General features: G+C 52.9%; 1 protein-coding gene across 1 annotated transcript; it reads left to right on the top strand.

The window, feature by feature from the left end:
• Positions 1-27,355, top strand: SYNM (synemin). Its single transcript, XM_044230585.1, has 5 exons — positions 1-846; positions 7,920-8,044; positions 18,331-18,398; positions 21,097-23,546; positions 24,422-27,355. The coding sequence occupies exons 1-5, from the start codon at positions 37-39 to the stop codon at positions 24,758-24,760; spliced, it is 3,792 nt and encodes a 1,263-aa protein (XP_044086520.1). The 5' UTR covers positions 1-36; the 3' UTR covers positions 24,761-27,355.
• The last annotated feature ends 535 nt before the right edge of the window (positions 27,356-27,890 follow it).

The raw sequence follows: 27,890 nt of genomic DNA, 5'->3' as shown, positions 1-27,890 counted from the left end.
ACCGGCCGGCCGCCAGAGCCCCGTACGCCCAGCAAGATGCTGTCCTGGCGGCTGCACACGGGCCCCGAGAAGGCCGAGCTGCAGGAGCTCAACGCCCGGCTCTACGACTACGTGTGCCGGGTGCGGGAGCTGGAGCGCGAAAACTTGCTCCTGGAGGAGGAGCTGCGCGGCCGGCGCGGGCAGGAGGGCCTGTGGGCCGAGGGGCAGGCCCGCTTCGCCGAGGAGGCGCGCGGCTTGCGGCAGCAGCTGGACGAGCTGAGCTGGGCCACGGCGCTGGCCGAGGGCGAGCGCGATGCGCTGCGGCGCGAGCTGTGGGAGCTGCAGCGGCTGGGCGAGGAGGAGCGCGCCGCCCGCGGCCGCCTGGACGCCGAGCTGGGCGCCCAGCGGCGCGAGCTGCAGGAGGCGCTGGGCGCGCGCGCCGCCCTCGAGGCGCTGCTGGGCCGGCTGCAGGCCGAGCGCCGCGGCCTGGAAGCGGCCCACGAGCAGGACGTGCGGGAGCTGCGCGCGCGCGCCGCCCGCCTGACCATGAGCTACCGGGTCCGCGCCACCGGCCCCGCCGCGCCCCCGCAGCGCCTGCGGGAGGTGCACGACAGCTACGCGCTGCTGGTGGCCGAGTCGTGGCGGGACACCGTGCAGATGTACGAGGACGAGGTGCGCGAGCTGGAGGAGGCGCTGCGGCGCGGCCAGGAGAGCCGGCGCGAGGCCGAGGAGGAGACGCGGCTGTGCGCGCAGGAGGCGGAGGCGCTGCGGCGCGAGGCGCTGGAGTTGGGGCAGCTTCGCGCGCTGCTGGAGGAAGAGCTGCGGCGGGTGCAGGAGGAGTACGAGCTGCAGGCGGAGGAACGGCAGGTCCGTGCGCGGGGGACGGCCCCACCCCGGGCCCCTACCTGTGGTCAGGGTGGTGGGGAGTGGCGGGGGGCGGCGGGGCTGCCTGGACCCGTCGCATGCGCCCGGGGCGTGGCGCCGCCGGCGGGTGGGGGGCCGGGCCAGAGGGCGTTCCACCCGCCCTGGGCAACTTAGCGCTGAAGAGGCGTCCCTCGCTCTGCGTCGGAAGAGGAGCGCGGTTTGTGGATCAGCTAGTGCCGGGTGGCGGGTCCCGGTGGAGAATTCCGTCCCTGTCATCTTGTTAGGTTGTCAGTTTCTTTCGATCTTGCCTTGAGCGGGTGCAAACTGACAAAAGACCCAGGACCCAGCCAGCCCTAGGCTCCCTTTCAACTTCCCGTGCTTCGCAGACCTAATTCACATAAAAGTCCAGCAAGAAGCCCCCTGACTTCCAGAAACGACTTCAGAAGCGACAGCTCTGTTCCTTCTGGGCTAGGTCTCTGTGTTGGGAGGTGTCTCGGCAATGTCAAGTCCCGACCGGCAGCTGTTCAAAATGACAGCCCCTTGGCGGTAGGGCACCCTTGGGGAAAACTTAAATCATCGGGTAAAACGGTTATTTTGCCAGAGTGATTTCCCAGTAGGAGGCGGCCGGTTTGGCTCTCTGGGCCCTGCCTTGTGCGTCCTGCCGCCTTCATGCAGGCAAGAGGTCCTTCGGGTATGTTTTTCTCGAAGTCTCCCCAGCAGACATCAGATCTCTGGGTAGTGGAAAAGTTGTGGAAAGGGGCTGCTCCCTGTGGCAGGATGTGATATAAACAGTTACTATTTCAGAGAAGCAAAGCCCCAATGGACACTGAGGGGGGTGACACCTGTGCAGGTTATTGTCCCAGTTGGGTACTAAGATGGGACCTGGTCCTGCCTCCCGAAGGCCAGAATTGAAAATATCCCCAAATCATACCATCAGTAGTTCTCAGGACAACAGTTTAAAACAACACCCACAAAAATTCAGAAGTATTTTAAGGGGATAATTTGTAGCTTGGGGTTAAAGATTTGTGGTAGAGGGATTGTGTGTGTGTGTGTGTGTGTGTGTGTTTAAATGCAGGAGTAAAGGGAACACAGAGGACTGTGGGGATGGGACAGGTGTCCACAAAGAATCAGTGAATATCTATCGACTGCTCCTAGGTCTTGAGCACTGCCTTGGGTTTTCAGTATTCAAAAAGCTGGCGTCTAGATGGGAAATCCTATAAAGCAGTGCAATAGGAAATTGTTTGGAATGTAATCTTGTGGAATGTGGGTTTTGCTGGGCCTCTGCCTCATAGTTTTCAAAAGCATTCTCCTCACCATTCCCTTGCAGTGGGAGCTCCTTGGCTCATTTCTGCTTGGGATACGCAGTCTGAATCGGGGAGGGGCCCACCTGTGAAGTGCCTTCTCCGGGATCCCGGGGTGGGGGTGTGTGTGTGTAACTAGACTCAGCAGGCTGTCTGGTGATTCCTCTCTCATTGGAATTTGAATCTTTGCCCTAAAAGTAGGGAGCAAGGAATGTCAATGGGACTTTGTTGTTGTTTTTTTTCCACTTCCAATCTGCATGTTTCATCGCCCTGAATATGCCCTTATCCATAGCTCAGATCTTTCCCCAGTTAGCTTTAAAGCCAGTGAATTTCAAATTGCATCTTTAAGATTCAACACCAAACCATTAGCATTTTTTTCCCCGAAGATTTTATTTACTTATCTGACCTAGAGAGAGAGAGAGAGAGAGGGAATACAAGCAGGGGAAGTGGGAGACGGAGAAGCAGCCCGATGCAAGGCTCAGTCCCAGGGCCCCAGGATCATGACCTGAGCTGAAGAGCAGATGTTAACGACTGAGCCACCCACGCGTTCCCCATCAGTATTTTTTTTTTAAGATTTTTTTAAATTTATTCACTTGACAGACAGAAATCACAAGTAGATGGAGAGGCAAGCAGAGAGAGAGAGAGGGAAGCAGGCTCCCCGCCGAGCAGAGAGACTCGATCCCAGGACCCCGAGATCATGACCTGAGCCGAAGGCAGCGGCTTAACCCACTGAGCCACCCAGGCGCCCAGTATTTTTTTTTTAAAGGGTAAAAATACTAGGGATTTTGTTAAAGAGTATCTGTGATTTAACCCCAAGCCCTCGATTTTTTCACATTCTATAGAAGATCGGTCTGGGGAGACTGAAAACATCATAAAACCGGGTTTAACTAATCTACTGTAATCTACTGTAGTGAATGTTTCATTACTAAGAGTTTTTATCAAGTGCTTCTGGCATGCCAGATACCCCAGGAACCAGGCCCTTGATATCTACCTATTCACTCTTAGTCCTCAGCCCGATCTTATGAGTAGATTCCAATAGGAGCCCCATTTCACAGATGATGAAACTGAGGCACATATGTTCTCTTCAGGTGCCAGTGTCTGAGCCACTAACCCCGGATCCAGCATTTCCTCTCTTCTCTGTTCCATCAAAGAGAAATGTTAAGCCAGCATTCTGTCTTCATAGAAGAATGGTAATTGTTCTTCCTAAGGGCTGTCCCAGAGGTGCCCATCAGCCCAAAACCTTAAAACACTTTCTGATCCTTCCATCCGGCTGTCAGAATAGTTTTCATGGCAGATGTGTTTCATTTACTTTTTGCCTATGCTGTGGTTTAGTGGGAACCCTCCCCTCCCCCACTCAGTGCCCACTATCTCCGTGCCTCGGGGCCTCTTCTGTGGCCCAAGAGAACGGGACACTGGCTGGAGCTCTCTTTCTGGGAAAAGCAGTTCTTCCCCGAAGGCCTGTGTATTGGGCCCCGCACCCCAGATCTGCCAGAGAGAATTTTGCTGAACTGACATCCAAGTCCCCAGCATTTTGTATACGGTTGTGATCACCTAAAGCCCGAGTAATTCACCCTGTCTCTCAGCTCATTGGAAGAAGCTTTGGACAAAAACTCGGAAAAAAAAAAAACAAAAAAAACCCCAAAAAACCTTGAAATTTTTGGTTGACGCCTCACCCCTCCGCCCCCCTTACCCCTATAAACGCTGAGATTTTTGCTTATGAGACTGAGCTCTTAGCCTTTTGAGGCTGACTAGAAAAGGCTTCCAAATCCCCAAAATGTGACCAAATGAGAAATTTCTTTTGACTGGAAGGGGGAGGGGTTAGCTGACCCACCTGGGCCTGAATTCTGGCTCTGCCCCCGTTTGTGTCTCTGTTCCCCCATTTGTGGAACAGCGGTAATAAAAACGGCTCACGGGGTGCCCACGTTGGGTTCATTCATTCATCCGACCACGACAGAGCACGTCGTGGACCGAGCCTGGGTCTTGAGTGCCGGGGATATAGCCTGAACAAAACAAAACAGAGAAGAAAGTCCCTCGCCTTTGAAGGTCTTGAGGTGGAAACAGCGCAGGGTGTCCTGGAGGTGGGTGTGGCCAGGCGGCGGGGGTTGCCAGGGAGGGAGTGGCCTCTACAAGGACCTGGGCTTTGGCTCTGAGCAGCATGGGTGATACTGAGGAGATGTGAATGGTGACCGGCTGTATCCGAATGTCCTTGCTCTGGGGCTTGTGTGGGACAAGAGTTGGGAGCAGGGAGAACTCTTTAGGAGACCTCTGTACTAATCAAGGCAGGAGGTGCTGGAGGTTTGGACCAGGGGCAGCCACGAGTTGCTGAGAGGAAGCTGTTCTCTGAGGTCAAAGCCCAGCAAGGCCTGCAGGTGGATTGGAGGCAGTGGAAGAGAGGGGGGACATCCCAAGTCGACTCTAGAACTTGTTGCCTGAACCACTGGGCTGGGGGGCGGGGGGAAGGAGTGCTTGTTGCTGAAGGGGGTTGGGAGCAGGAGATGTGGCCCATTTGGGTGGGAGATCAGCGTTCACTCTGAGATGCCTCTTAGATGTCAACCTCGTACGGAGAGATACCCTCCTGAGTCTGGAGTTGAGCATATTATCTGAACTAGAGCTTAAAAAAAAAAAAAAATATATATATATATATATATATATATATATATATATATATATAGTCTTCCATTAATGCTCGTTATTCCAAATGCATTTAGTTTTGATGTGTCAGGGAGGTCGTCCCAGTATCTAAATTCCCTCGAGCTCCACCAGTCAGGATTCTGAGTGACCGTGACATTCACAGGCTCTTCCTGTTTTGTCCGTGGGCCTAGCTCAGCTGAGAGCACCTCCCGCTGGGGGAGGAGAAGGAGTTTTCTTGGGACCTGCCCAGCAGTGCGCTGTCCCTGGTAGGGACCTCCATTGCATCATCACCCGTGATGCCAACCGGAAGTTCCCAAAATAGCAACTCAAAAAGGTGACCTCTCTCCCCAGCTTTTATACCGTTAGGTGGGGGACTGCTCTTGCTTGGTTAGAATCAGCAGTGCTGGGTGTCCTGCTCCAGCGCCTCTGGTCGGAAAACTTCTGGCAAAGTTGACGCCACGCCGAAGCTTGCTTCAACCAGCAGGATCGGTTACAGTCTCTATGGAGACTGGTGCCAAAAGGTCTTATTTACGTTCCCGCTTCCAAAAGCCAAGTCATTTTCCTTTGACAGTTTTGGGAGCGTTGAGTCACACAGAAATGTGGTTAGAACTATACTTCTTTTAACTACAACACAGTTTGGGTTTCTTCGCCCCCCCCCTCCTGTTTTGTGGGGGTGCAGATCTATTCTGTGCCCTCTGGGAAGAGAGAGAATCTTTGTGCCCAACCTGTGGTTTCGCATGGCGGGGGGGATTCTGACCTCCTCAGGATGTTCATGGATAGAGAACCGAGTGCTTGTGATAACTTTTTTTTTGTTTTTCTAAACAGTTTAACAATAATTGAAGTTCTCTTTAAAGAAAAAGATCAGTACAGATTTCCGACTTTTGATATTCAGGTTTCATCTCCTGCAGTGAAAAGGTGTAATATTGGGATGTTTACAGCATGTCTTACACTCTAATCTTAGACCTGGGATTATACTCCCTCTAAAATGGGGCGGGGCATAGGGTTTTAACACCAAGACTTGCCAGAAGAATGTTTAAATATCACGGCTAAATTTTGGCAGCCCTGTCACTTTAGTCAAGACTGGAATGGTCTGCTTTAGGCAAGCCTCACTATCTACTTACAATGCCAGTTTTGGAGAATATTAGGGTGGATCTACCCTGGGATACTAGCTAGAGGTTCTTAAATTGACTCCTCAGCTTTCAAACCTAAATGCTTTCAGTTTTTGTTTTTAGTGTGCTTTATGTACACAAAGAGAACCTAGCAACAATCATTAGCGGGTACAGAACTCTTAGGGAGGTAGGATTATTTACATGCCGATCATGCATCGTTTAAAGTGGTGGATTGAGATCTTAATTTGTCGGTTTTTGCTGATCTTACATTTTTACTGCGGACCTTCAGCATATTGCCTGGTGCCTTTGCTGGAGGGATTACAAGGAGGAGTGGAAACAGATCCCCTCTCCTGATTGTCTTTTTTGAATTCCCCAAAGATCAATGTCTAAAAACGTAGCCAGTTTAGTTAACTGTCTTCAGAAATAAGGCTGTTTTCCATTACCAACCAGAAGTTAAAGAATATGGACTCATTTCAGTGTTTAAATATTTGCTCAGTTAATTATTCCCCAGAGCAATTCCGAAGTGTCGACGTGAAACCGTAAAATGGTATAGACGAAGCCGCTGTGTTTACAAGCTCAAAGACAGTGTCGATTTAAAATAGCATGTTTTTAAGGAGGCAACACGCATTCTTGTGATCATTTCAAGCGCAGTTCACTGATTGTGTACAGGGTTACTTGTAGGGGATGAGCGCTTTTCTAGAGGTGGGGGATGCACAAGAGAGCCGGCCATGCCCTTCAGTGTCTCCCAGCTGGTGGGAGGGACAGACGGGCAGACGTAATTAGCCAGGTGTGAGTGGACGTGCCCTAAGGGCTGTGAGCATGATAGGAGCACGTGGGAGGGAGAGCTCATTAGTGATGTCTTCTGAGCACAGGCGCCTGGGTGGCTCAGTGGTTTAAGCCGCTGCCTTCGGCTCAGGTCATGATCTCGGGGTCCTGGGATCGAGTCCCACATCGGGCTCTCTGCTCAGCGGGGAGCCTGCTTCCTCCTCTCTCTCTCTCTGCCTACTTGTGATCTCTCTCTCTGTCAAATAAATAAACAAAAAATCTTAAAAAAAAAAAAATTAAAAAAAAAAAAGAGTCACATCCTGGTCCGCATTGATATTTATGCCCTGAGGATCTTCTGTCTCACCAGGGTAGCTTTTCTAGGTAAAACAAAGAGCTCGGTGGGAGAACCTGCTTAGTTTTGGGGGAAATTATGTGTCTGGAGGGAAATTGTGTTTCCAAATTGGTGGGGCTTCCATTTCAGATACTGTGAAAGCCCCGTGTTGTGGTCTGGGCTCTCTTTGAAGAGGATCCCCTTAGACCGATTGGTGGTGTTGACTTTCCTAAGCAGCCGGATAATGTTGGAAAGACAAAGATGCTTTCAGGAACTTCTAAGCATTCGTTCTCACTAGAGAGAGGGAACAGAGAAGTCAGTCCCCTGTCAAAATCACCCCTATGTAATAATAATAATTTTAAAAAACTTCTTCTTTAATAATTTTTAAATTTTTTAATAAACATATAATGTATTATTAGCCCCAGGGGTACAGGTTTGTGAATCGTCGGGCTTACACATTTCACGGTACTCACCATAGCACATACCCTCCCCAATGTCCATAACCCCACTCCCCTCTCCCTCCCCCCTCCCCCCCCCAGTTTGTTTTGTGACATTAAGAGTCTCTTATGGTTTGTCTCCCTCCTGATCCCATCTTGTTTCATTTATTCTTTTCCTGCCCCCCAAACCCCCCATATTGCATCTCCACTTCCTCATATCAGGGAGATCATATGATAATGGTCTTTCTCCGATTGACTTATTTCGCTAAGCATAATACCCTCTAATTCCATCCACGTCGTCGCAAATGGCAAGATTTCATTTCTTTAAAAAAAACTTCTATGGGGAAGAAAAACTGTATTTAAGATCACCCTTAGAATGACTGTGTCTTTCATAAGCCTAGAGACTTTTTTTTTTCCTTTTTGCATCCTGATCTGTTGGTACCTTCAGTTTGACTCAGCAGAACTCCAGCCCTCCCATCTAAAAGCCCTTTGTTGTCTTTAGAGAGTGATAGCCTGCCTGGAGGATGAGAAGGCGGCCCTCACCTTGGCCATGGCTGACCGGCTGCGGGACTACCAGGACCTCGTGCAGGTGAAGACCGGCCTCAGCCTGGAGGTGGCCACGTACCGGTAAGGATGCTGCTTGGGTGAAATCCCCCGTAGCCTCTGGAGTCCCTGGGGCTGTGTGATGATCAGACAGCAGACCCCTGGCATGGCCAGGCGAGGAGTACAGGGCCAAAATGGGAGGAGGATGGGTGCCACACTTAGACCGCCAAGCAGATGCCTCCTCCCTTCCCCGTGATGGGGCTCACAGAACTGGTGCCCTTGCCTGGGGTGTGTGTGTCCTGGGCACGAGGCAAGAGGCTCGCACCTGTCAACTCCTTGGATCCTAGGAATTAGGGACAGCGTTTATAGGGGGACCAACCCCGCTCAGAGAAGTGAGGGAGCTAGAAAGTGGAGGGCCAGGACTCAGACCCAAAAAGTCTACTTCCAAGTGCCCATCACACTGTGGCTTCAAATCCCAGGGCGCTGACTCAACTCCCCATGGGTTTGGCCTCGAGGCACTGCCTTTCTCCTGGAAGATGAGCCTGGTCCTCTAGGCAGCCGGCTTTCTTAAGGTGATGACTTGAAGGTGAGCATTCTGGAAGAAACAGTCTCAAAGCCCTCAAAGGGGACAGATGGGGGCTGGGCAGAGAACACAGTCTGGAAAGCGATGCTTCTCCTTGGCTCTCCCCTACCTGCCCCCGGGGGGAAAGCAGTCTTTGGTTGGGGTGGTGTCCTGTGTTTCCTGCAGATTCCATGCTCATTGAGGACTGGTGAGGGGGGCAGATCTCAGGCACTTAACAGCAGAAGGACTTTTGAGATACCCAGGTTTCCCACTTGGAAGGACAGTACCAGCCACTAACATTCTCGAGCCTTTACTGCCTGTGGGACACAGCGCAAGTGCTTTGTGGCTGCTCACTGCCCGCGATACCGTCTCTGGTGGGTGGAAACCACTCGCCCCTCTTGAAGGTGAGGGCGGGGGGAGCCTGGAGGCCAGGGACCCAGGCTGGTGAGAGATCTGTGCCTTACCCACCAAGCCATGTGAAGTGGACACAATGCCCCCTTCATTCCCAGGGGACATCAGAGCATGAATCAGCTGTGGGTGGGACTGAGCTCTGGAAACCCCGCCTCTCCGAGAGTGAGAAGAAGATGCAGTGGTAAATGCCATCCTCTGACGTCATCACTGCTAACAGATGGGGGGCGTTAAAACCTCGAGAGGCTAAGAAGGGATTAAGGTCCACTCCCTTGGTGGGAGGCAGAGCCTGGACAGAGCCCAGGCGCATTTCAGCACTCCCTGTGGGCTGCCTGATCATGACTTTGCTCTCCTAATGGCCAAGTGGCCTGGGTTAAGAGAGCATGTCTGGTTGGAGTGTGCAGGTGGTCCGCCTTGCAGCCCTGGGCTAGCCCCACCGTGCATTGCCTTAGTCAGCCTGTCATCAGGGCCCTTCTGACCATCAGGACAGTCCTTGGCCTCAGCCCGATGCAAGGGGCAAGGCCTGCCTAGGATACAGCAGCTCTTGGAAGAGCCCCAGCTGGTCAGAGAGGTAGGCAAGCCACTGGGGGTTCTGTCAGGTCCCTGCTCTGAGCGCCGTGATGTGGCTGCGTCCTGCGGAAGGGAGGGGGCTCAGGACACGGAGAGAGGGCAGAGGAGGCCCGGCCAGCTCGTCCTTCTCAAGGGCCATCTCTCACAGTCTCCTTGGAAATCTCATGGGATGGAAAATCACAAAATTAAATCAAGCTGGGTCAGGTGATCCGAATTACTAATAAGGAAAACTTCAAAACAGGCTTCATTTGGGGGGAAGGAAGTATTAATCAGGACTGACCGAAGCTCTTCTCAGACTGCCTCAAGCCAACAAAGGCATTTATTCCCCGCTTGATGGAAAAAGTCCCTAGTTGCAGGCACAGTAGGTCTGGGTGTGGTCAACAGTGACTGTCCCTGCTGCTTTCCCTGGGCTCTCCCTTCTCCGCTTCTCAACTCTGCCCACACTATGGCAGGATGGGCTCCAGCCAGCTCCTGGCTTTGTCCTTCTGGTCTTGCCCCTCTGGTCAGCGGAAGGGACTCTTTGCTCATCCATCTCAGCTAAACTCCTGGGCCCTGCAATCTGGCTCCACTGGGCCATGTGCCTGTCCCTGTCCCTGGTCGGGGAAAAAGTACTCTGGAACTTAGAAGGGCCCACTGTCCCGTGAGCTACATGGAGTGACTCTGGGGTGGGAGGTGTCCCAAACTGGCACTGTCCTAGAGCAGATGTGGGGTTGTCCCAGCAGACCCACAGCTGTGCCCGTGTTAGGTGACATCAACGTCGCGTGACTCTTTTCTGTGCAGAGGCAGTTGGATCTTCCTTGTCATAATAGTTTTGTAGGTTGGATTTGGAGACTTTCATCTTATACTTTGTCCCTCTGGGAGTCGAGCCCTTTCTTTCCTTGCTCGATCCTGCCCCTCGTTCTCTGTCGTGAGAAGTTGGAGGGCCTGTTGGCGTCTTGCCTGAGCATCCAGCACCCGACTTTTTGGTAGTTGTTCACACCCTAGCTTTTTTCAAGGGCATCGACAGGGAGCTGTTTTCAAGGGCATTGACGGGGAGCCTTTGTGCTCACGTCGGCAGCCTGATTGTCGGCTGAGACAGAGTTTATGGCCACTGTCTGTTTCTGGCATTGCTCTAACCCAATTAGGGATTGACTTGGCTTCCTCCTCGGAATTTAGAAGGCCACAGTACTTTCAGGGAAGAGGGTGATGGATTTCACTGTCTGTCTTTCTGACGTCCAAGTTTGCACAGGGAAAATGAGGAGCCCGGCCCTGCCTAGCCGCAGATCCCAAGCCCAGGGTTCAGAACGGCTGCCTGCCTCCCCGCCTCCCAGCACTCAGGATTTAGCCAGGAGATGCCCACAGACCGAAAAGATATACGGGCAGTGGAACATAACCCATTTCTTTGTACGAGCTGAGCGCCTAGCATTTTTGTCACTGCCTTGTGTCCTGCAGAGAAGCCCTTGGCATCTCTTACGTGACTCTTCCTATATTTTGTCCTGCTGCTTCAATTTGGAGAACAGGGATGAACATGCGCATTTGTGTCAGTGACCTTTTGTTCTTCTGAACCCTTCACAGGTGCCTGCTTGATCTTTATAACCCTTGTCTTTGAGGGAGTTGACCTTCCTTCCACACCTCCCCCAGGGAGGGCAGCAGGGACCGTCAGCCTCTTGGGGACCACGGCCTAGGGCCCCGTGCAGTGTGACTCCTCACCAGCCCTGTCCAGAGGGGTCAAGGGTGGCTGATGGTGGGTGGCTAACGGTGTGGCTGGCACAGCTTCCCGCTCCTGACCGAGGTCGGGTGGATTTGCCCCAGGTTTTCCCTGCAGTGGCCCATCCCCCACGGCTGCGGAGTTGATGTCGGTGTGTTGACTTAGCATCTCTCGTATAAGCCAAGGGGCTGAGGAGCCTGAGCTGGAAGCCCAGCCCAGTACAGCTGGGACTTGTCAGCTCTGCTGGGGCCAGCTCTCAAGTGTCACACGCATGCCCAAACCCAGATATGGGCCCTTTCCGGTTGGCCTTCCCAGTGAATAAGAAACACTGATAACAGAATAGTGTCATTTATAATTAAATGTAGACGTAGAGTTTGTAAGTAAAGATGCAATTCAGTAAAATAACAAAATTCTAACAAAGCGAACCCCAGCGTCTAAGGCTGGAGGACATCCTCAAACCTAGCGGGCCCGTCACTGACCTGGGAAGACATTGGTGCCTTGTTCGGCAGGTGAGTGTGAGAACGAGCCCTCTCCTCCCGCACTACAGGGGACAACGGGTGGTCATCTGGGGCCGGCTGATGGCCGAGACACCAGGGGGAGTACAGGAGAAGATGGGCCACCCCCAGGGGCCAGGGGCTCGCTCGTCCGCTTGTCCCCAGTGAAGTTACATGGGGCTAGGGGGGCTTGTGAACCGTATACATAGTCACAAGACCTCCTGGGGCGTGAGTGTTTATTACACTGGCCGCCGAGCACTGAGGGGAGTGTGGTTCCCAGCCTCATCTGCACCTGGGGGCCAGCTGGTGAACCTGCTAAAGCATCGCCCCCTGGGCCCATTCCTGAATGTTCCGATCAGCTTGGCACGGGAAGGGCCCAGGCTTTGTCCAGTGCGGCCAGGGTAGAGAACCACGGCTGTGGGCCCTCACTGCTCCAGGGGCCACGGACTGACAGCATTGGCATCGTCTGGCTTCCCAAGCTGGTGGGAAATGCAGACTCTCAGGCTCATTCCAGACCCTCTGGTCAAAGCCAGGCTCCTGACAAGATCCCCGGTGACTCAGGGTGTCCCCCACTGTCACCAGAGTAGCGCAGGAGCATCCCGAAGGCACTGAGCCAGTTTCACAGTGGCCTAGAGGCAGGTGAATGATGGGCAGGCCGAGTGGTGTGCAGGGAGCCGTGGTGGGGGATGGTGGGCAAGGCCTGCAGTGCGGGCTTCCAGAAGATCACATCGGGGAGCGCTACCAGGCAGAGGGGCCGTCTGGGTGAGAACCCAAGGACTAAGCTAGTGTGGCATCTGTGGCCACTGCCAGGCATTTGGGCTTCCGGGGCAGGCCTGCTTTTGGGGGCCTGGCCTGAAGGGCTGTGTTTGAGGAATGGGCAAGAGCCACAGCTGTGAGGCCGTGTTCTGTAAGCGGGGCCTGTGCTCTCTGGCTGCTCCAGGGACACTGGCAGGCAGGGCGCCACGCCAGCTCAGAGGAGCCCACAAACTTACAGAACAGAGTTGGGGTTGGCATTGAGGGTCAGGTGCTGTGGACAAGACCACATGGACCTAAGTCCCTCCCCACCGCAGACCATTAGAAACAATGCCTTGTAAGACACACGAGTACCAGATTTCTGGGGGGGAGAAGGGAGTTGTGAGAATCTGGGAAGGCTTCAGGAGGGAGGCGAGCTGGATCGGGGTTCTGAAGGATGGTGGGGATTTGAACAGACGTGCAGGACAAGGGGCTGTTGGGGAGTCAGGGGCGCACATGGGGAGGGACTGGTCCACTCAGGTCCTACAGACCATTTACTGGGTCAGATCAAGACAGTTCAGAGGCGGGACTGAGAGCTTCCAGCCGAGGTTGGCTGGAAGAGATTTTCAAAAGAGGTGAGATTTGAGTTGGCCTAGAAGGGTTGGGAAAATAAGCAGTGAGAAGTGGCCGGGCAGAGAGGGACTCGGGAAGGAGCTCCAGGTGGGGGAGTCCGATCGGAAAACAAGGGGAGGAAGGAGAGTGCAAGGCGGGTGAGGGAGGCAGAGGCCTGGGACAGGAGGCCGCTGAGGTGGACTTTCTGTGGCGGTAGGAGGGCGGGGGGCAGTGGGGAAGCTTCTGGCCGCTGGCCGCTGGCACGCAGGAGGACTGGGTGTGGGGAAGCCTCAGGGGTCCCTACAGTCACTGGAGATTCAGGTGGAAGGAGCTGATAGGGTGGTCAGGCCAAGGGAGCCTCTGCGAAGGCTGACCAAGGGCCTGGAGCCTGGCTGGGAGAAGGGCTGGGAACAGACTGGGCAGCTCCCGGCTGGAACCCTGGGAGAAGGCGGCCACTTCTCACGTGCTCTGGCAGACCAGACCACCAGAGGCCAGCCCTCTCCATGAAGCAGCTGCTCCCCCCGGAATAAACCGAGTCCCAAACCCACAAAACCGCGACTTCTGAAAACCAAGTACGTAAGAGGCTCCTCCTGGCTTTCAGAATGGGGGACAGATAGGCCTTCTCCCTCAAAATTTAAAAGAGAGCTTTTTTTTTTTTAAGGTTTTGGGGCTCACATACATAAGAGGTTTTCTAAATGTCACCTGAAAAAATGGAAAGCAGAGCCAGACCATTTTTCAAAAAAGAAAAATACTGAAGGGAGTCTTGGCTGGCCAGATATGAAAATGGAATGCAAAGATTTGCTGCCTGGGCGCTTTCGGGCACAGTCCTTTGAAAAGGTTAGGTCAGGGGGCGCCTGGGTGGCTCAGTCGTTAAGCATCTGCCTTTGGCTAGGGTCCTGATTCCAGGGTCCTGGAATCTAGCCCCATGTCGGGCTCCCTCTGCAGGAAGCCTGCTTCTCCCTCTCCCTCTCCCTCTGCTTGTGTTTCCTCTCTCACTGTGTGTGTGTGTGTGTGTGTGTGTCTGGAAGATAAATAAATAAATAAAAATCTTTAAAAATAAATAAAAGGTTAGGTCGGACACAACGATGTCAAAACACGGTCTTTGTGTGTCTGTACAGCAGGGACGTAGGCGCTTTCTGTTTTCTCTTACGCTGGCCGGGAGAAGAAACAGTGTTTCAACTGGAGGAAATACGTACTCCATCTCCATCTGGACCGCTCATAAGGCAGTAGAGATGATGCTTACTGCTGGCAATTTCCCTGTCGTAATGATATTTCCGGCCCCTGTGTTATTGTGTAATAATAATGAATGAATAATGAAATAATGACTAATGAGAAGGGGCTCACCTACCCCCTTTCATGCACCTGTTCGAAGGAAAATGGTTCTTTGGAATTTCTCCAGCGCTTGGAGAAATCCATTTTGTTTTGTTAAATTAAGTCCTGCTCTCTTGAAAACTTAGAACCGTGTGTTAACACGGAGACTTAGCTGGTTATTAGGCGAAATGCTTGAAATTAATAAAATCTCGTAGTTTCAAGGAGAGGTGGCTGAGAGGCGTAACCCGTACACGTGGCTGTTAGCCCTCCCCACATCACTGCAGAAACGAGTTGCTCTCTGTCCACCAGGATTTTAGGTTTTCCAACATCTCTTCTCCTCAACTGAAAGTCCGCTTTCTTCTCAGGTAGATGATGATGATCACGATGACTGTGACCATTGATTGAGCCCCTATTCCGTGACAGCCTTTGTTGCGAGAACTTTCTAGAAGAGCCACCACCACACACCTGTGAATGCTGCCTATTTCAGCAGTGGGGAAACCGAGGCACAGAGGGTTTGAGTGACTTGCCCAAGGTCTCAGTACTAGGAAGCGGCAGGCGCGGGATTTGGAACCAGGCAAACTTCTTCACTTGGGAAGTTTCTCCATCAACCACTCCCAGTGCTGCTTTTCTCTGTTTTATTAGTAATCTTGGTGTATCATTTGATTTGTCTTTTTTTTCAGTCTCTAGAACTGATGGATGCGTTTGGATATGTGGTTTAGAGCTGAGCAGAGAGGGAAGGACCAGAAGCAGCATGGCCTCGGTATTATCTTCCATTATCTGCCTGTGGTGTGGGGCAGGACCTTTCCAATTCGGATGGCGATGCTTGTCCTCTCTCCCTGCTTCCCCCTTCTGCACCCAGTCCTGCTCCAGTCAAGGTGGCAGGGGTTCCCCACCCTCTCTAGAGCTGGGAGGCCAGGGAGGCCGTTCTGAGGCTTCTCCCAGCTCCCACCCCCTTTTCCTCCCACTACTCCCCACCTGTGTTTGTCCAGGAAGCACTTTGTGATCCATCCCATTTGGCTGCACTGACCTCCCTTCTGGAAACATCCTTCAACTGTCCCTCTTTTGTCCACATTTATCGGGGACAGGGCGTGCCTTGTGCCCCCAGGGCAGAATAACAGCAGACACGCCCTGAAATTCCATTAGGATAATCTATCCTGCACAGAGAGCCCCAGCCTACCCTGGGCTCCGCTCAGATGACCAGTGGGGTCTATTAGGGCCTGGAGCCTGGCCAGAGGCCACATTATAGCTCACTTACGCGCTATGGAGCGGTCTTGGACACCTTAATGAGGCCAGGGACTTGGTTTTCCCACACGTGTTTGCTTATCCTGCTTCAGAGGCCGCCAAGCTGTGGGGCTGTATGGAACGTTCCCTAATAGCTCGTGATTCAGGGGGTTGGCATTTCACACAGTCACCACGGCTTGGAGGCTGTTTTCCTCCAGTGCTCTCAAAATAACCAGGGAATGCTCTACCCTTTTCTTAAAGTTGCATGAGTCTGTTCCTTAAAAATGTGCCCTTTGGAGCTTTTGAGGAAATTTCTGGCATCTCCTGAGCGATTTCGTCTGTGCCTCTGTCCTCTTAGTCCTGGTGGAGGGCAGGATGTCATGTGTGGCATGAGAGCCGTCTGCTAATTAAGGTGTGAATTAAACGATGGTGCCTCGATGGTGCCCAGAAGGCCGTGTGCCAGGTGTTGGGGTGGGGAAGGAGACCCACGCCCTTGCCCTCTAGGAGCCAGCCCTGCAGAGTAGGACTGGGTTCCTGCCCAGGAGAAGTTTCATAGGCTCTGGATGAGCCCCAGAGGGGCGTTTGGATGCAAGTCACCAAAAGATGTTGAATGTTCTTGTGTTAATATAGTCTGGGGGGTCCGGCCACAGGATTTGTTCTTTTGAAAGTTTGTACACAATGCCATCGTCCTGGGCCTGGCAGGGGTGCCCAGGCTGCCAGGGTCCCAGTAGACTCTCCATCCTGGGGAAGGAGCTGGGTGCCTTTAGCCAAGATGCTGTCCCTGCCCGGCAGTCCTCTTACCCCAGAGCCGGATGCTTATCGTTGGCCTTGCGTGGGGGCTGCTAGAAGGTCTTCTGGAGGTGGCCGAGGGGAGGGTCGGAGCCATGCTAGGTGCCCAGTCTTAGCCACCTGGTGACCAGCACATGACCTCACATGTGCTGGGGTGGGAGAGACTGGCGGCCACTCCCAGGTAACCAGCGTGTCCTCCTCAGGGTCCTGGACTCCGTTGAAACTGGATGGTGGTTTGGATTTCCTCTGAAAGAGGAGCAAAAACATTCCTCTTTGAGGGATGAGGGAAGCTAGGGCCCCCAGCCCCCTGCCCTGCCCTGTCACTGAGTTCTCTGCTGACCTGGTCTCCTCACAGGTGTTTGTGTCCTGGCCGGGGGGGCTGGAGGAGGCAGAAGCCCTGTGATCCCCAAGCTTCCCGCCCAGCAGGCGGAGGGAAGACCAGAAGTGGAACTTGGCCTTCCCACCAAGCCCCGCCCCCAGCGCTGTGGCCAGTCGCCTCCCCGGCCCTCAGCCTCCGGCGCAGACCCTTAGAGTTCGACTGCTACCCTCACCTTCCCCTTAATTATACACAGACGGCAGAATTTTCTGGGCAATGGAGGCTATTTGTGTTCCTGGAACCTAAAACGCTGGGTCAGGAGGGTGTGGGATTAATGGGTTGGTGTCCGGTTTCCTGGCTTTGGCGCCAACTGGAAGGGCTGGGGCTGTATAAAGCCCCCGCCCCTAGTCTTCCAGAACGTCCACCTGTGTGCACCTCGGCCCCCGCTTCCGTGGAGGGCCCACCCATGGACCCCACGAGTGGAGTCCCACTCTTGGCTTTTCCCCGTGGGGCGGACCCTCCCTGGCTGCTCTCCACCTGCCTGGGGGGTCCTCGCCCTCGCGGGAATCCCCGCGTCTGAATCAGCGGGAATGGAACTTGGCACCGGTTTGCCCGAACCGCCGAGTCCCCGCTTGGATCTGGCGGCCCTGCCCTGTCTCGGTGCCCAGCTCTCCGTGGTTACCGCTATTTCCGAGTGGGCCCTGCTTCTGGCTGCCCTTTGCCATACGTGGTGTACTCCTTGGAACCGAAGGTAGTGACGACTTCCCACGTCGCTCTAGCGACCGAACAACTGTTGTGCCCGCAGCAGCCGGCGTCCTAGGGGTCTCTCCGTGTGACGGGCCTCCGCTGCTGACCGGGGCTGAGCTGTCCCAGCCTGCCGGCCCCTGCACTCTGTCCCCGGGGCTCCTGGTTTTGCACGGGCATGACAGCTTCAGGGGGACTCTGCAGTTTCAGACATCTAGATGTGGCCGAAGGGATCACCCAGTCAAGTGCTCTTTGCTGTTTCGTTAAAGGAGATAAGGGGATGCTTCTGTGGGTGCCCCAAGGCCCCTTGGAGTGCTGCTGGTGGGGGTCTACTGCTCTGCCTTTTCCTTGTCTGCCTGACTGCTTTCCATCTCTCTCCTTCCCCAGAGCTCCAAGATGTCCCCAGAGAACCCAGCATGAAAACCACACATGCCCTCTGCTGCCTTATTTACAGACAGACAGATGTCAGTCCTTCCTCTGCTTCTAGTCAGCACCCCCACCTGGGACTCCAGGAGGACCCCAGTGGGGGGTTGTAATTGGCCTGGGGTGACCTGCCATGTGTGGGCCCCTCCCTGCTTCCCAGATGAGCCAGACAGACCGCTGACCGCCAGACAGACCCTCCTTGGTCCTCACTGGTCTACCTCCTCCTTCCCCTCATCCTGGGTTTAGAAGGGTTTTCCAGAAGGGCTTGCCTCTCCAAAACTTCTGTAGCCCTCACTACTCGTTCTGTTCATCGCTCTGTCCAGCCAGGCCTGCCAAGCGGGCTTTGCACCCTCCGGTGCTGTATCTTCAGACACGAGTCCTAAAACACAAGACACTGTGGCACTGTGGTCACTGGCCAAGTACTACGTACCGTGACTTAGAGCAGCACATCTCTTCTGTTTCCTGATGAGTTGTTTTTTTTTTTTTTAATTATTTTTACAGAGCTTTACTGGAAGGCGAGAGCAATCCGGAGATAATCTTGACTGAGCGCATTGAAAACATACCACAAGGTAAAAAAATAGAAGAAAAGCCAATTATTTAATTTTAGGATGTTTTCCGTCTGAACCGTTTCATTCTGTTAAATGGTTAAATCGGAAAGCATCATTTGCCTGGAAGAACTGGGATTAGACAGGATTTTTTTTTTTTTCAGGTGAACGTTATTCATCCCTCTGTCAAGTACCAAATAGATTTTATTTAACGGGTCTCATGGTTTAAGTAAGAATGTAAACGGGAATGTGTGGGAAAACGCTTAGGAAACTCATGGATTCCTCTGGCCAGTAGGGGGAGGGAGGCGAAGGGGCTGATGGAGAGGAGGGGAGGGGGAAGGGAGGGGGAGATGCTGGGCGGGCGCTTGTGTATCCCACCCTTTGGAGGGACGGCCCTTTGCCCTTTACACACTAAGACTTACAGCTTTAACACAAGTATAGGGAGGTGTGACTCTGTGAAGCATGGAGTCAACATTCTGGAACTTGCTCCCCCACGAGAGGCAGAGGTGGGAACGGTTACACCATTTGTATTGCCCCGGGTCGGCCTGGGCAGGTCAGGTTGGTGTATGCCGCAAGTGTCCTTGGGAGCCCTGAGGTCTGTCTTGATGGAGGCTGGAGGCTGCAGAATAAAGCTCATATTCCTGGTAGCTGCAGAACCCACAGAACAGGATAGCGTCCGTTAGAAGGACCCTAAGAACCTGTAGAATGACTTTAGGAAAAAGAAAAAAAAAAAAGCTTTTAAAACCTTATGGAACTTAAAGGGCTTTCTGGCCGAGGAAGGACAGATTGAATTACGTACAGTACACTCAGTCTCCGGCTTACTCAGCAGGGTTTCAGTCTCCCTGACTGTTACCATATTAAAAATCGTGGCACTTTGGGAATGCACGTCTTTGGTACTTGAATCCAGAGAACATTTGGTTAACTGCCAATCTGGATAGATGGCAGATTTAAACAAGCAAACAAACAAACAAAAAACACTCTCCATGTTTATTTTTCAAAAATTGCAGCCCTCTTAGGCGCTTCACAGCTTTCAAAGGTCACTGGGTTGAGAACCACGGTTTTGGTTCCAGGTATCTGTGACTGGTTCGGATTTGGTCGTAGAGAGCATCCAACAAGTTTGCTTCTGATTTTGCGAGTAAGGTTGACAAAAGCCAAAGATACCGTTCACCCGATTTCAAGGTTTACTTAGCTACATTTTGTACAGGGTACATAAGTCTTCCCTTAGCTGGGAGAGAGGAGAAAAGGGGTAGGGCCAGACTGGGAGGGGAACCAACAGTTTAGGGCTAGGGCTTAATGGATCTCTGCTGAGCAGTGGTCACCGGTCTAGGAAGAGCTCAGCAGGAGGGCTCTGGGGAGCCTCTGTTTCATTCCTTGATTGTTTTGTCAAGCTTTTTAAAGGATACGGAGACAGTATTTGTAAACTAAACTTAGTCTGGCCGTTACAGATTATGCCAAAAGCAAGGAGCGTTAGAAGAAAGAGGACGGGCGATGAAATCTTTCATGAAGCTTTGAGCTTCCAGATCATTCTCTGTCCTGTATGATATACATACCCCTTAACTATTCACTGAGTACACGTACAGATGTGTTCCTACATAGTGAATTTCTCAGTGCTTGTGGAGACGCATATGTTTCTCCTGTAATATGGTCTAGAATAATCCTGGCCACTTGCCCACAAGGTGATAAAACCTGAAACCAGTCTGTCATCTTCCATATTTCTCCGTGGACCTTAATGAAAAACCAGATGCTTCCTGTACTTTTCCAGGGGTTCATCTTCTGGAGCGTCTCTGTTCAGGATTAGTATGTTGATTTGAAAAAAAAGGAATCTTCATAGAAAATGTCCTGGCCTGGCTTCTCTCCTGTGTCCTGGGATCTGTCCTCCAGGGGCCCCTGCCCTTGGCTGCCATGACAGGGACACCAAGCTGGGGGAGTAGGCTTTCCCTGGCTCAGCCAGATGGGGTGTGGTAGGCACCAGGGGGCGCTCTCTGGGCACCTTTGAACTACCAGCTGCCACTCCGAAGAACAGGTCCCCTAGCGGTGGAGTTTGGACACGCCCAGGGTAGCACCCTCTGTGGGTGACCCCAAGCCAGGCAGGGAGCCCTGCAGTTGGCCTCCCACACCCAGGATTCTGACATTAAAACAGACCGTAGTGCTGGTGCCTGGTCGGCTTCAGCCTCTTTCTCCCTATCAGATGAAAAGTTTGTAAAAATAGAAGGGTAAAAGTAGAAGTCAGGGAGCCTTCGAAAAAGTTAAATTCTGCAGGACTTGTTGGCCCAACGTGGAAACCAACGGCAAATAAGAACCCATGGGATGGCGGAGGGACAATGCTGGCTGGTCCTTAGTAATCCCGCACTAAAGCTCTAATCCGCCGAAACGTGTCGCAGAAACTTAGGTCAACAAAGTCAAAATGAATGTTTCCAAATTACCATGACATTGTGACATTTCAGTCCTGGAAACAGGCACTCCGGGCCTCTCTGCTGCGTGAACCGTGCTCTACGATCACGCCTTTGATACGTGTGTGAAGATTCATGACATTTTCAGACCAATAACTGGAGAAAGGAGTTGGTTTGAAGCACGTGTCGTGCTGTGTTTCATTGTAACAGGGTTTTTAAAACCACCAGAAGAAAGGATTTAGAACGCCCTTTTTGCCGTGACAGTACGCTTTTATGATGACGCTACGGGATTTGAGATGAAAGAACGTAACGATCCCTGTCCTTTTCTGCAGAGCTCAGGAGCACGTCTTATCGATACGCCAGCTCCGTGTTACAGAGGGAAAATGAGAGGAATCGGTTTGCAAGGCAGAAAGCACCCGCAGCCAACTTCAGCCACAGCCTGACACGGCGCCCTCACCTGCTGGCACAGCCCACCACTGGGAGTGCAGCCAGAAGAGGCCTCCTGGGTTCAGAATATTCTTCCCGGACCACCAGCCGGCAGGAAACAATTTACGAGAAACCTTCCAACTCACATGAGAAAATCTCCAAGAGTCCAACCAACTTCAGAACTTTCTCTTCAACACAGAGTCTTTTAAGAAATACTGAAGCTCCAGTGAAAACATTCCCTGAGAGGCCGAGAACGGTGGTTCCACAGGACACCTCCGCCCGTGCGGCCCGAGAGTCTGCTGTGGCCTCCAAGTCCTACCGAGAACCCCGGGGTGACGTGTCCACAGGCTCTTTCCAAAGCACTTGGTCGAGTGAGAGGACCGTCGCTGTGACAAAGACAGAAGCTGACGCCACGAAGGAACAAGACAGAAACAGGCCAGGAACCGTCCAGAAAAAGTGGGAAGAGAAGATGTTTGATTCCAAAGAGAGGGCTTCAGAGGAGAGAAACCTAAGGTGGGAAGAGCTGACAAAGTTAGATAAAGAAGCAAGAATGAGAGAAAGCCAGCAACGGAGGGAAAAGGGGAGAGGGAGGGAGTCGGCGCAGGAGAAAAGCGTGAGAGAGAGAGAGGTACCCATCAGTCTAGAAGTCTCCCGGGAGAGCTCGCCACAGGCGGCCCCAAAAGCTTTCCAGACGCCCCCACGGGAGGACACTCGTGACGGTACCGGGAGAGGCGTGGAAACCCGGGAGGCCCGGTTCAGGCTGGGCCCCGGCGACACCGCCAGCTCGCCAGAGGGCGAGTCCACGACCGAAATCGTGGCAGAACACATCGTGTCCAGCATCCTGAAGCAATTCACCCAGTCTCCAGAGGCAGAGGCGTCTGCTGATGCTTTTCCAGACACAAAGGTCACTTACGTGGACAGGAAAGAGCTTCCCGGTGACGGGAAAACAAAGACCGAGATCGTCGTGGAGTCGAGACTGACGGAGGAGGTCGATGTGTCCGACGAAGCCGGCCTGGACTACCTTCTGAGCAAGGACATTCAGGAGGTGGACCTGAAGGGAAAGGCGGCCGGGAAGATGATAGGAGACATCATCAACCTGGGTCTGAAAGGAAGAGAGGGCAGGGCGAGGGTCGTCAACGTGGAGATCGTCGAGGAACCCATGAGCTATGTCAGTGGCGAGAAGGCAGAGGAGTTTTCCACCCCGTTCGAAGTGGAGGAGGTGGACGATGTGTCTCCAGGCTCCAAGGGGCTTGTTGAGGAGGAAGAAGGTTACGGAGGAGCAGACGTCACGTTCTCAGGAAACCAGCGTAAGAAGACCAGGTGGCCCCATGAGAGCGTAGCCCGCGTTGAAGAAGTCATGGAGGTGGGTGACTCAGAAGGGGGCGAGCAGAGTTACTTTGTGTCCACGCCCGATGAGCACCCCGGGGGGCAGGACAGGGACGAGGGCTCCGTGTACGGGCAGATCCACATTGAAGAAGAGTCCACCATCCGGTATTCTTGGCAAGATGAGATTGTGCCCGGGTCTCGGAGAAGAACCAAGAGGGAAGATGGGTCGGGAGAGACGGTTGTGAAACCACCAGACGTCTGGGAAGCTCCATCGGAGGAGGACGCGGGTCCTACTCACTGGAAAGAACAAACTAGAAGTGGTGAATTCCATGCCGAGCCCACAGTCATCGAGAAGGAGATTAAGATACCACACGAGATCCATATGTCCATCAAGGGGGCCTTCAAGGAGCCCCGACACCAGCTGGTGGAAGTGATCGGGCAGCTGGAGGAGAACCTTCCGGAGCGCGTGAAGGAAGAGCTGTCGGCCCTCACCAGAGAGGGTCAGGGTGGGCCCGGGAACATGTCCGTCGACGTCAAGAAAGTGCACACCTCTGGTGGGAGGGCCGTGACCTTGGTTGCCGAAGTGAACCTCTCAAAAACCGTGGATGCCAATCAGTTAGATCTGGAGGAGCTGAGCAAAGACGAAGCCGGGGAGATCGAGAAGGTTGTGGAGTCCGTGGTACAAGACAGTCTGGCCAGGCGGCACAGCCCGGGCCCCGGGAGCCCAGACAGGGAGAGCGCGGCGGAGGCCCCGGGGGCCGGCCTCCGCTTCAGGCGCTGGGCCACGCAGGAGCTGTACCGCCCCCACGGTGAGGAGGACGAGGCCGGCCGGGCCTCCCCCAGCACAGAGCCGGTCACGTCCCAGGGGCCCGTGTCGGCCACCGTAGAAGTCACCAGCCCGAGGGCCTTCGCCCAGTCGCACGTGCTCGAGGATGTGAGCCGGTCTGTGAGGCGCGTTCAGGTAGGCCCCGCTGGCAACTGGAGGACTGAGCACGTCTCCCGCGAGGGACCCACGGCACAGGTGGTGGAGGTAAGTGGAGAAGGTGACCTAAGTCAGGCAGCCATCTCGGCTGGCACCACCTGGTCTGGGAGGCACCTCACCCTGGGTCCTGATCAAAGTCAAGTCTTCCTCCCAGGATCTGTCCCTGCCTCTCAGGAGTTGGGGGGGTGGTGTACGTAGGAGAGCCTGGCCCCATGGAGCTTTCCACAGACACAGAGAGACACAGTGTGTTTGGCTCCGAACAGTCTCACGCTGAAAGGGAAGTTATTTTTCAGGCCCCATTTCTAAGGATGGGGAAGGGCAGTGATTATCTTCAAACTGAGAGTCTGCGGGTCCCCAGACTTCTGTAAAGCCCCTTTGGGTCGGCCCTAGAGGGGGGTTCTGTGAGCAAATCTAGGTCACTGCCCTCAGACAAAAGGGGGTTGGGTGTCACAGAAGCTTGGTCTGGGAAAGGCAGATGCATTGGGCAGGTCAAAATCAGGTCTCGGGGACATCCAGCCGCTGAGCAGATCGTCCCCCTGCCCAGAGCACTTAGCAAATGGCACAGCAGTGCCCACAGTCAGGGCTCGGTAGACGGGAGCCAGGCTGCCCATAGGTAGTCTGTGCATGGTGAGATCCTGGTGACCAGAGAGGGCGCCTCCCAAGGCCTGGTTCCCAGTTGCCTTAGGAGGCCAGTGTGGGAGACGCATTAGGGGCAGAAGAGCCTCGGGCGTTAGCAGGTGCACTGGGCTGGGTCCCGCAGCATCCAGAACCTCCACAAACAGTGGTCTTCCAAGGACCCGTGTCTGAAACCCTTGCACCTGCTGGCTCAGTGGGCTCCCCCGGGGTGAGGCAAATTAGCAGACAGCCACAGAGTGCTAAGGCGGGTGGCCCTGGGGCCCAAAGACACCCCGTTTCCCTTTCAGGTGGACGTGAGTAACATAGAGGTGACCCCCCGTTGGACACGAGAGACCACAGTCATCTTCCCCGTGGGGACAGAAGCATCCGCACATGGCACCCCTGACCCTGGTGCCTGGAGAGATGGGGGCAGCGGGAAGGCCTGGGTGGCTGGCGGGAGCTTTCAGGGCTCTGCTGGGGACGGACACCAAGTCCCCGGGGAAAAGGGCAAGGAGCAGGCTGAGTTTGACAAAACGGTGCAGCTACAGAGGATGGTAGACCAAAGGTCGGTGATTTCGGATGAAAAGAAAGTGGCCCTCCTCTATCTAGACAATCAGGAGGAGGACAGTGAGGGACACTGGTTTTGATCAATATTTCCTTTTCAGTGGTAACATGGCAACACACAGAGGCCTTTACTAATTAGCAGGAGGGAGGCTCACTCTTTATGAAGACGCCCCCTTTTTCTTTCGCCAGAGTGCTCCGGGCGATGTCAATTTACATTGTCATCTGTAAAGGTTTCAAATTAATTCATGCCTTTAAAGGCGTTGGATTTTTATTTCTGAGTTGGAACTTTGACAGAAATATTTTTTATCATTTTAGTCTTCAAAGTTCCTTTTCCTGGAGTTTTCTCTCCACTCCTAGAGGCAGTTTCTACCAGTTCTGCTCCTGGTCACAGAAATGCCTCCCGCCTGTATAAAATCATAATTAACTATCCATAGGTCAGATGCCTATACGGTGACAAAATCCAAGTAACATATTTACGAGTCAGTCTTATTTGCATGTGTTCATATGAAGTAATAATACTAGCATTGGAAAGGAAAAATGTATGCATTTTTCTAAGTCTTCTCGAAAAGAAATCCTAGGAAAGAAGCAGCTTGCTTCCATTAAGGAAAAAAAAAAGGCTCTAAATGATTTTTATCTTTAGGAAAAAGTTAAATTCACTTTAAGACATGAATGAATTGCTTTCTATGTGCAGAGCTTTATAAAAAATATATATAGTGTTTTATTTATGGAGAGGATGGGCTCAGCCTAATGTGATATTTCAAGTCCCTAATATACCTGCTATGTTTGCACGGGTCCCAGAACCCTGCACTGGGCCCGCGTGGGCAGGGTAAATGATCCTTGGAACTAGCTTCGGGTACTTTCTTGCAGCACTAGGTGGTTAAGTAGTACGTGGTCTAAATAGCCTTTTTTGTTACAACCCAAGTTCTGGAGCTTCTCTGCACTTTAGCCCTAAGCACCTAAACATTGAATTTCCCTGGTGGGAAGCAGATCCCAAAGACCATAAAGAGACCATTGATGCTCGGACAAGAACTTGGCTTCCCAGATGGTCGTGCAGTGATCCCGGGAGCACAGGGCGGACGGTGCCCCCCAAACAAGCCCTTTGAGCCCACCGTGGAAAGGTCCGAGGGCTTTGTAAACTCAGAGCCTTGGGGATGGAGAACAAGCACTGACCTCAAGTAAGTTTTTGAGGTTTTAACAGAAATCGTTACCATTGGGGTCATTTGCTCAGGGGAGAGAATACTAATGTTGAAGAGAAGATGATGTTTGGGGGGAAGGAGCTGGGCCCCCGTCTGGCTGTCCAGCACTGAAGCACCCTGGAGGGGCCCCTGGAGGAAGGCAAAGGCCCTACCCACCCCGGGCCATAGGATGCCGACCTTCAAGTCCATATAGCAGAGTTTAAGATACTAGAGGGAGGGTGCTTTTATTTTACATAAGGGCATTGCTTTTCAGGCTTCCATCTGCAAAGGTCTGGCCTCACGCAAAGATAGTATCTCTCACAGCATAGCATTATTTTAATCCAAGCTTGTTCCTGGCATATCAAGTTGAAGCTGTATTTCCTCTAACACAGAAGCTAGAGCTGCGGGTAGTGAGCTGAGGAATAAGGATTCGAAGTGACAGCAGCCTCAAGTGGGTTAGGGTGATGGGGGTGCTGGTTATGGCACGAGGAGTTGGGGGGGTGTCGCACAGTGTGGCTCTGCGGCCCCCAAGTCCTCCATCTCCTCAGCCCCCAGAAATGGCAACAGCCGATAGTCCAGGGAGAGCGTATTTTCTTAATAATTGGAGGTGGGAGGCAGCAAAGCTTTCAGGATGATCTGACAAACACCGAATACGGGGGTAGACAAAGTTGACTTGCCCGTCTGAACCGTCGCTGTCGGCCGGATGCGCTAGTACCTGTCACAGACTGGTCCAGAGGCGACAACTTTGCAAACAGAGGCTCCTTATTTCTAGTACAGAGACGGGCTGATTTTGTTAGCAGTAGTGGGTGATGGAGTCTGTAGAAGTAGAAAGGTATAGAAATCACCTTGATTTGTTGGTCAAGGGGACAGCCTATGGGTTTGATGTCCATACAGACTGAAGATGGGGAGAGTCTCTTCTGTGAGTCAGAGTGAGCTTAGTTTAATGGCCCTCCCCTGCCTTGTGACCTGTAAATGCATACTAGCGAGGACAGATGATTCCTACCACGACCCACCTCTATTTGGAAAATATCCGAGGCCTTCATTTCTATCTCCATGTTAGAACGTGCATCTGCCGGGAGGGCTCGCGGATGCGGACTCCCCAGAGCAGGGCAGGCCTCCACGCTGTGCAGATCAGCCCCACAGCTCTGGGTCCTTTAAAACCAGTTGCTCTGGAGGCAACAGAAATCAGCTCTGGGGGGAGGGACAGAACCAGTATTGACCGTTGTGGACACAGAACAGTATTAAGAGAATGCTTTTCACCCTCCCGCGGGCGGTTGCGATATTGTGTGGTTTCGGATGTATATTGAGGATGGAATCATCGAGAAAGCTGATCTTTCTAAGCTCCTGTTCCCTACAGAGGGAGATGTCACAAGAATGTATAAAAATAAAAATCGGAGGGAAAAAACAAACCCCACCTTGTTCCTGGAGAGAATGAATGTTTTCTAGTAGCTATTTTTGTGGTTTCTATGTAAACTCGAATTAAAATATATGTGTTTACATGCATGGTTTTTCTTTTTTTTTTTTTTAAGTAGTGGCACAGATTCACTGGGGAGACTCTGTCTGAGAAGGTCCAGTCCCTTACCTGAATTAGAACTTGGCATTGTTCACACAGAACTAGAAAGCATAGCAGACAGAGCAAAACCCAGATGGCTTGTATCCAAATACAGACGGACAGTCTGTGGTAAGAATGTGGTCGTCCCAGCCTGGAAGGCTAGTGCCGTAGGGTGTCTCCCAGGACATAGGACATTCGGTGCTAAAACCAGGACAGCCCGAGGCACACCAGCATGGTTGGTTCACCCAGTGAACCCAGTGTAGACTGGAGAGGTTAGTAAATCATGGCTGTTTCTTAGATGCTTGAAAAACTTGCAAATGTTTGAGACACAGAAGAGTTTTTAGATCCACTTACCTGTGTATAACTTTTCACCACGAAGACCACAAATATCTATAGTCTTCCTCTCCTGCTGAAGTTAACACATTTAATAGACAAGAGATGTTTGGGCGGGCCATTCCTAAATTCATTCTTTCCTGGGGTAGGGAT

Source organism: Neovison vison, chromosome 13, assembly GCF_020171115.1.
Source record: "Neovison vison isolate M4711 chromosome 13, ASM_NN_V1, whole genome shotgun sequence".
NCBI classification, from domain to species: domain Eukaryota; kingdom Metazoa; phylum Chordata; class Mammalia; order Carnivora; family Mustelidae; genus Neogale; species Neogale vison.
This window is presented reverse-complemented; position numbering and strand designations above follow the sequence as displayed.

Bases quoted from the DNA above. Each gene is read 5' to 3' on its own strand.
- SYNM (XM_044230585.1), top strand. From the start codon at position 37: ATGCTGTCCTGGCGGCTGCACACGGGCCCCGAGAAGGCCGAGCTGCAG. The intron at 847-7,919 runs GTCCGTGCGCGG...TGTTGTCTTTAG, and splicing joins TGCAGGCGGAGGAACGGCAG to AGAGTGATAGCCTGCCTGGA. The intron at 18,399-21,096 runs GTAAAAAAATAG...CCTTTTCTGCAG, and splicing joins CATTGAAAACATACCACAAG to AGCTCAGGAGCACGTCTTAT.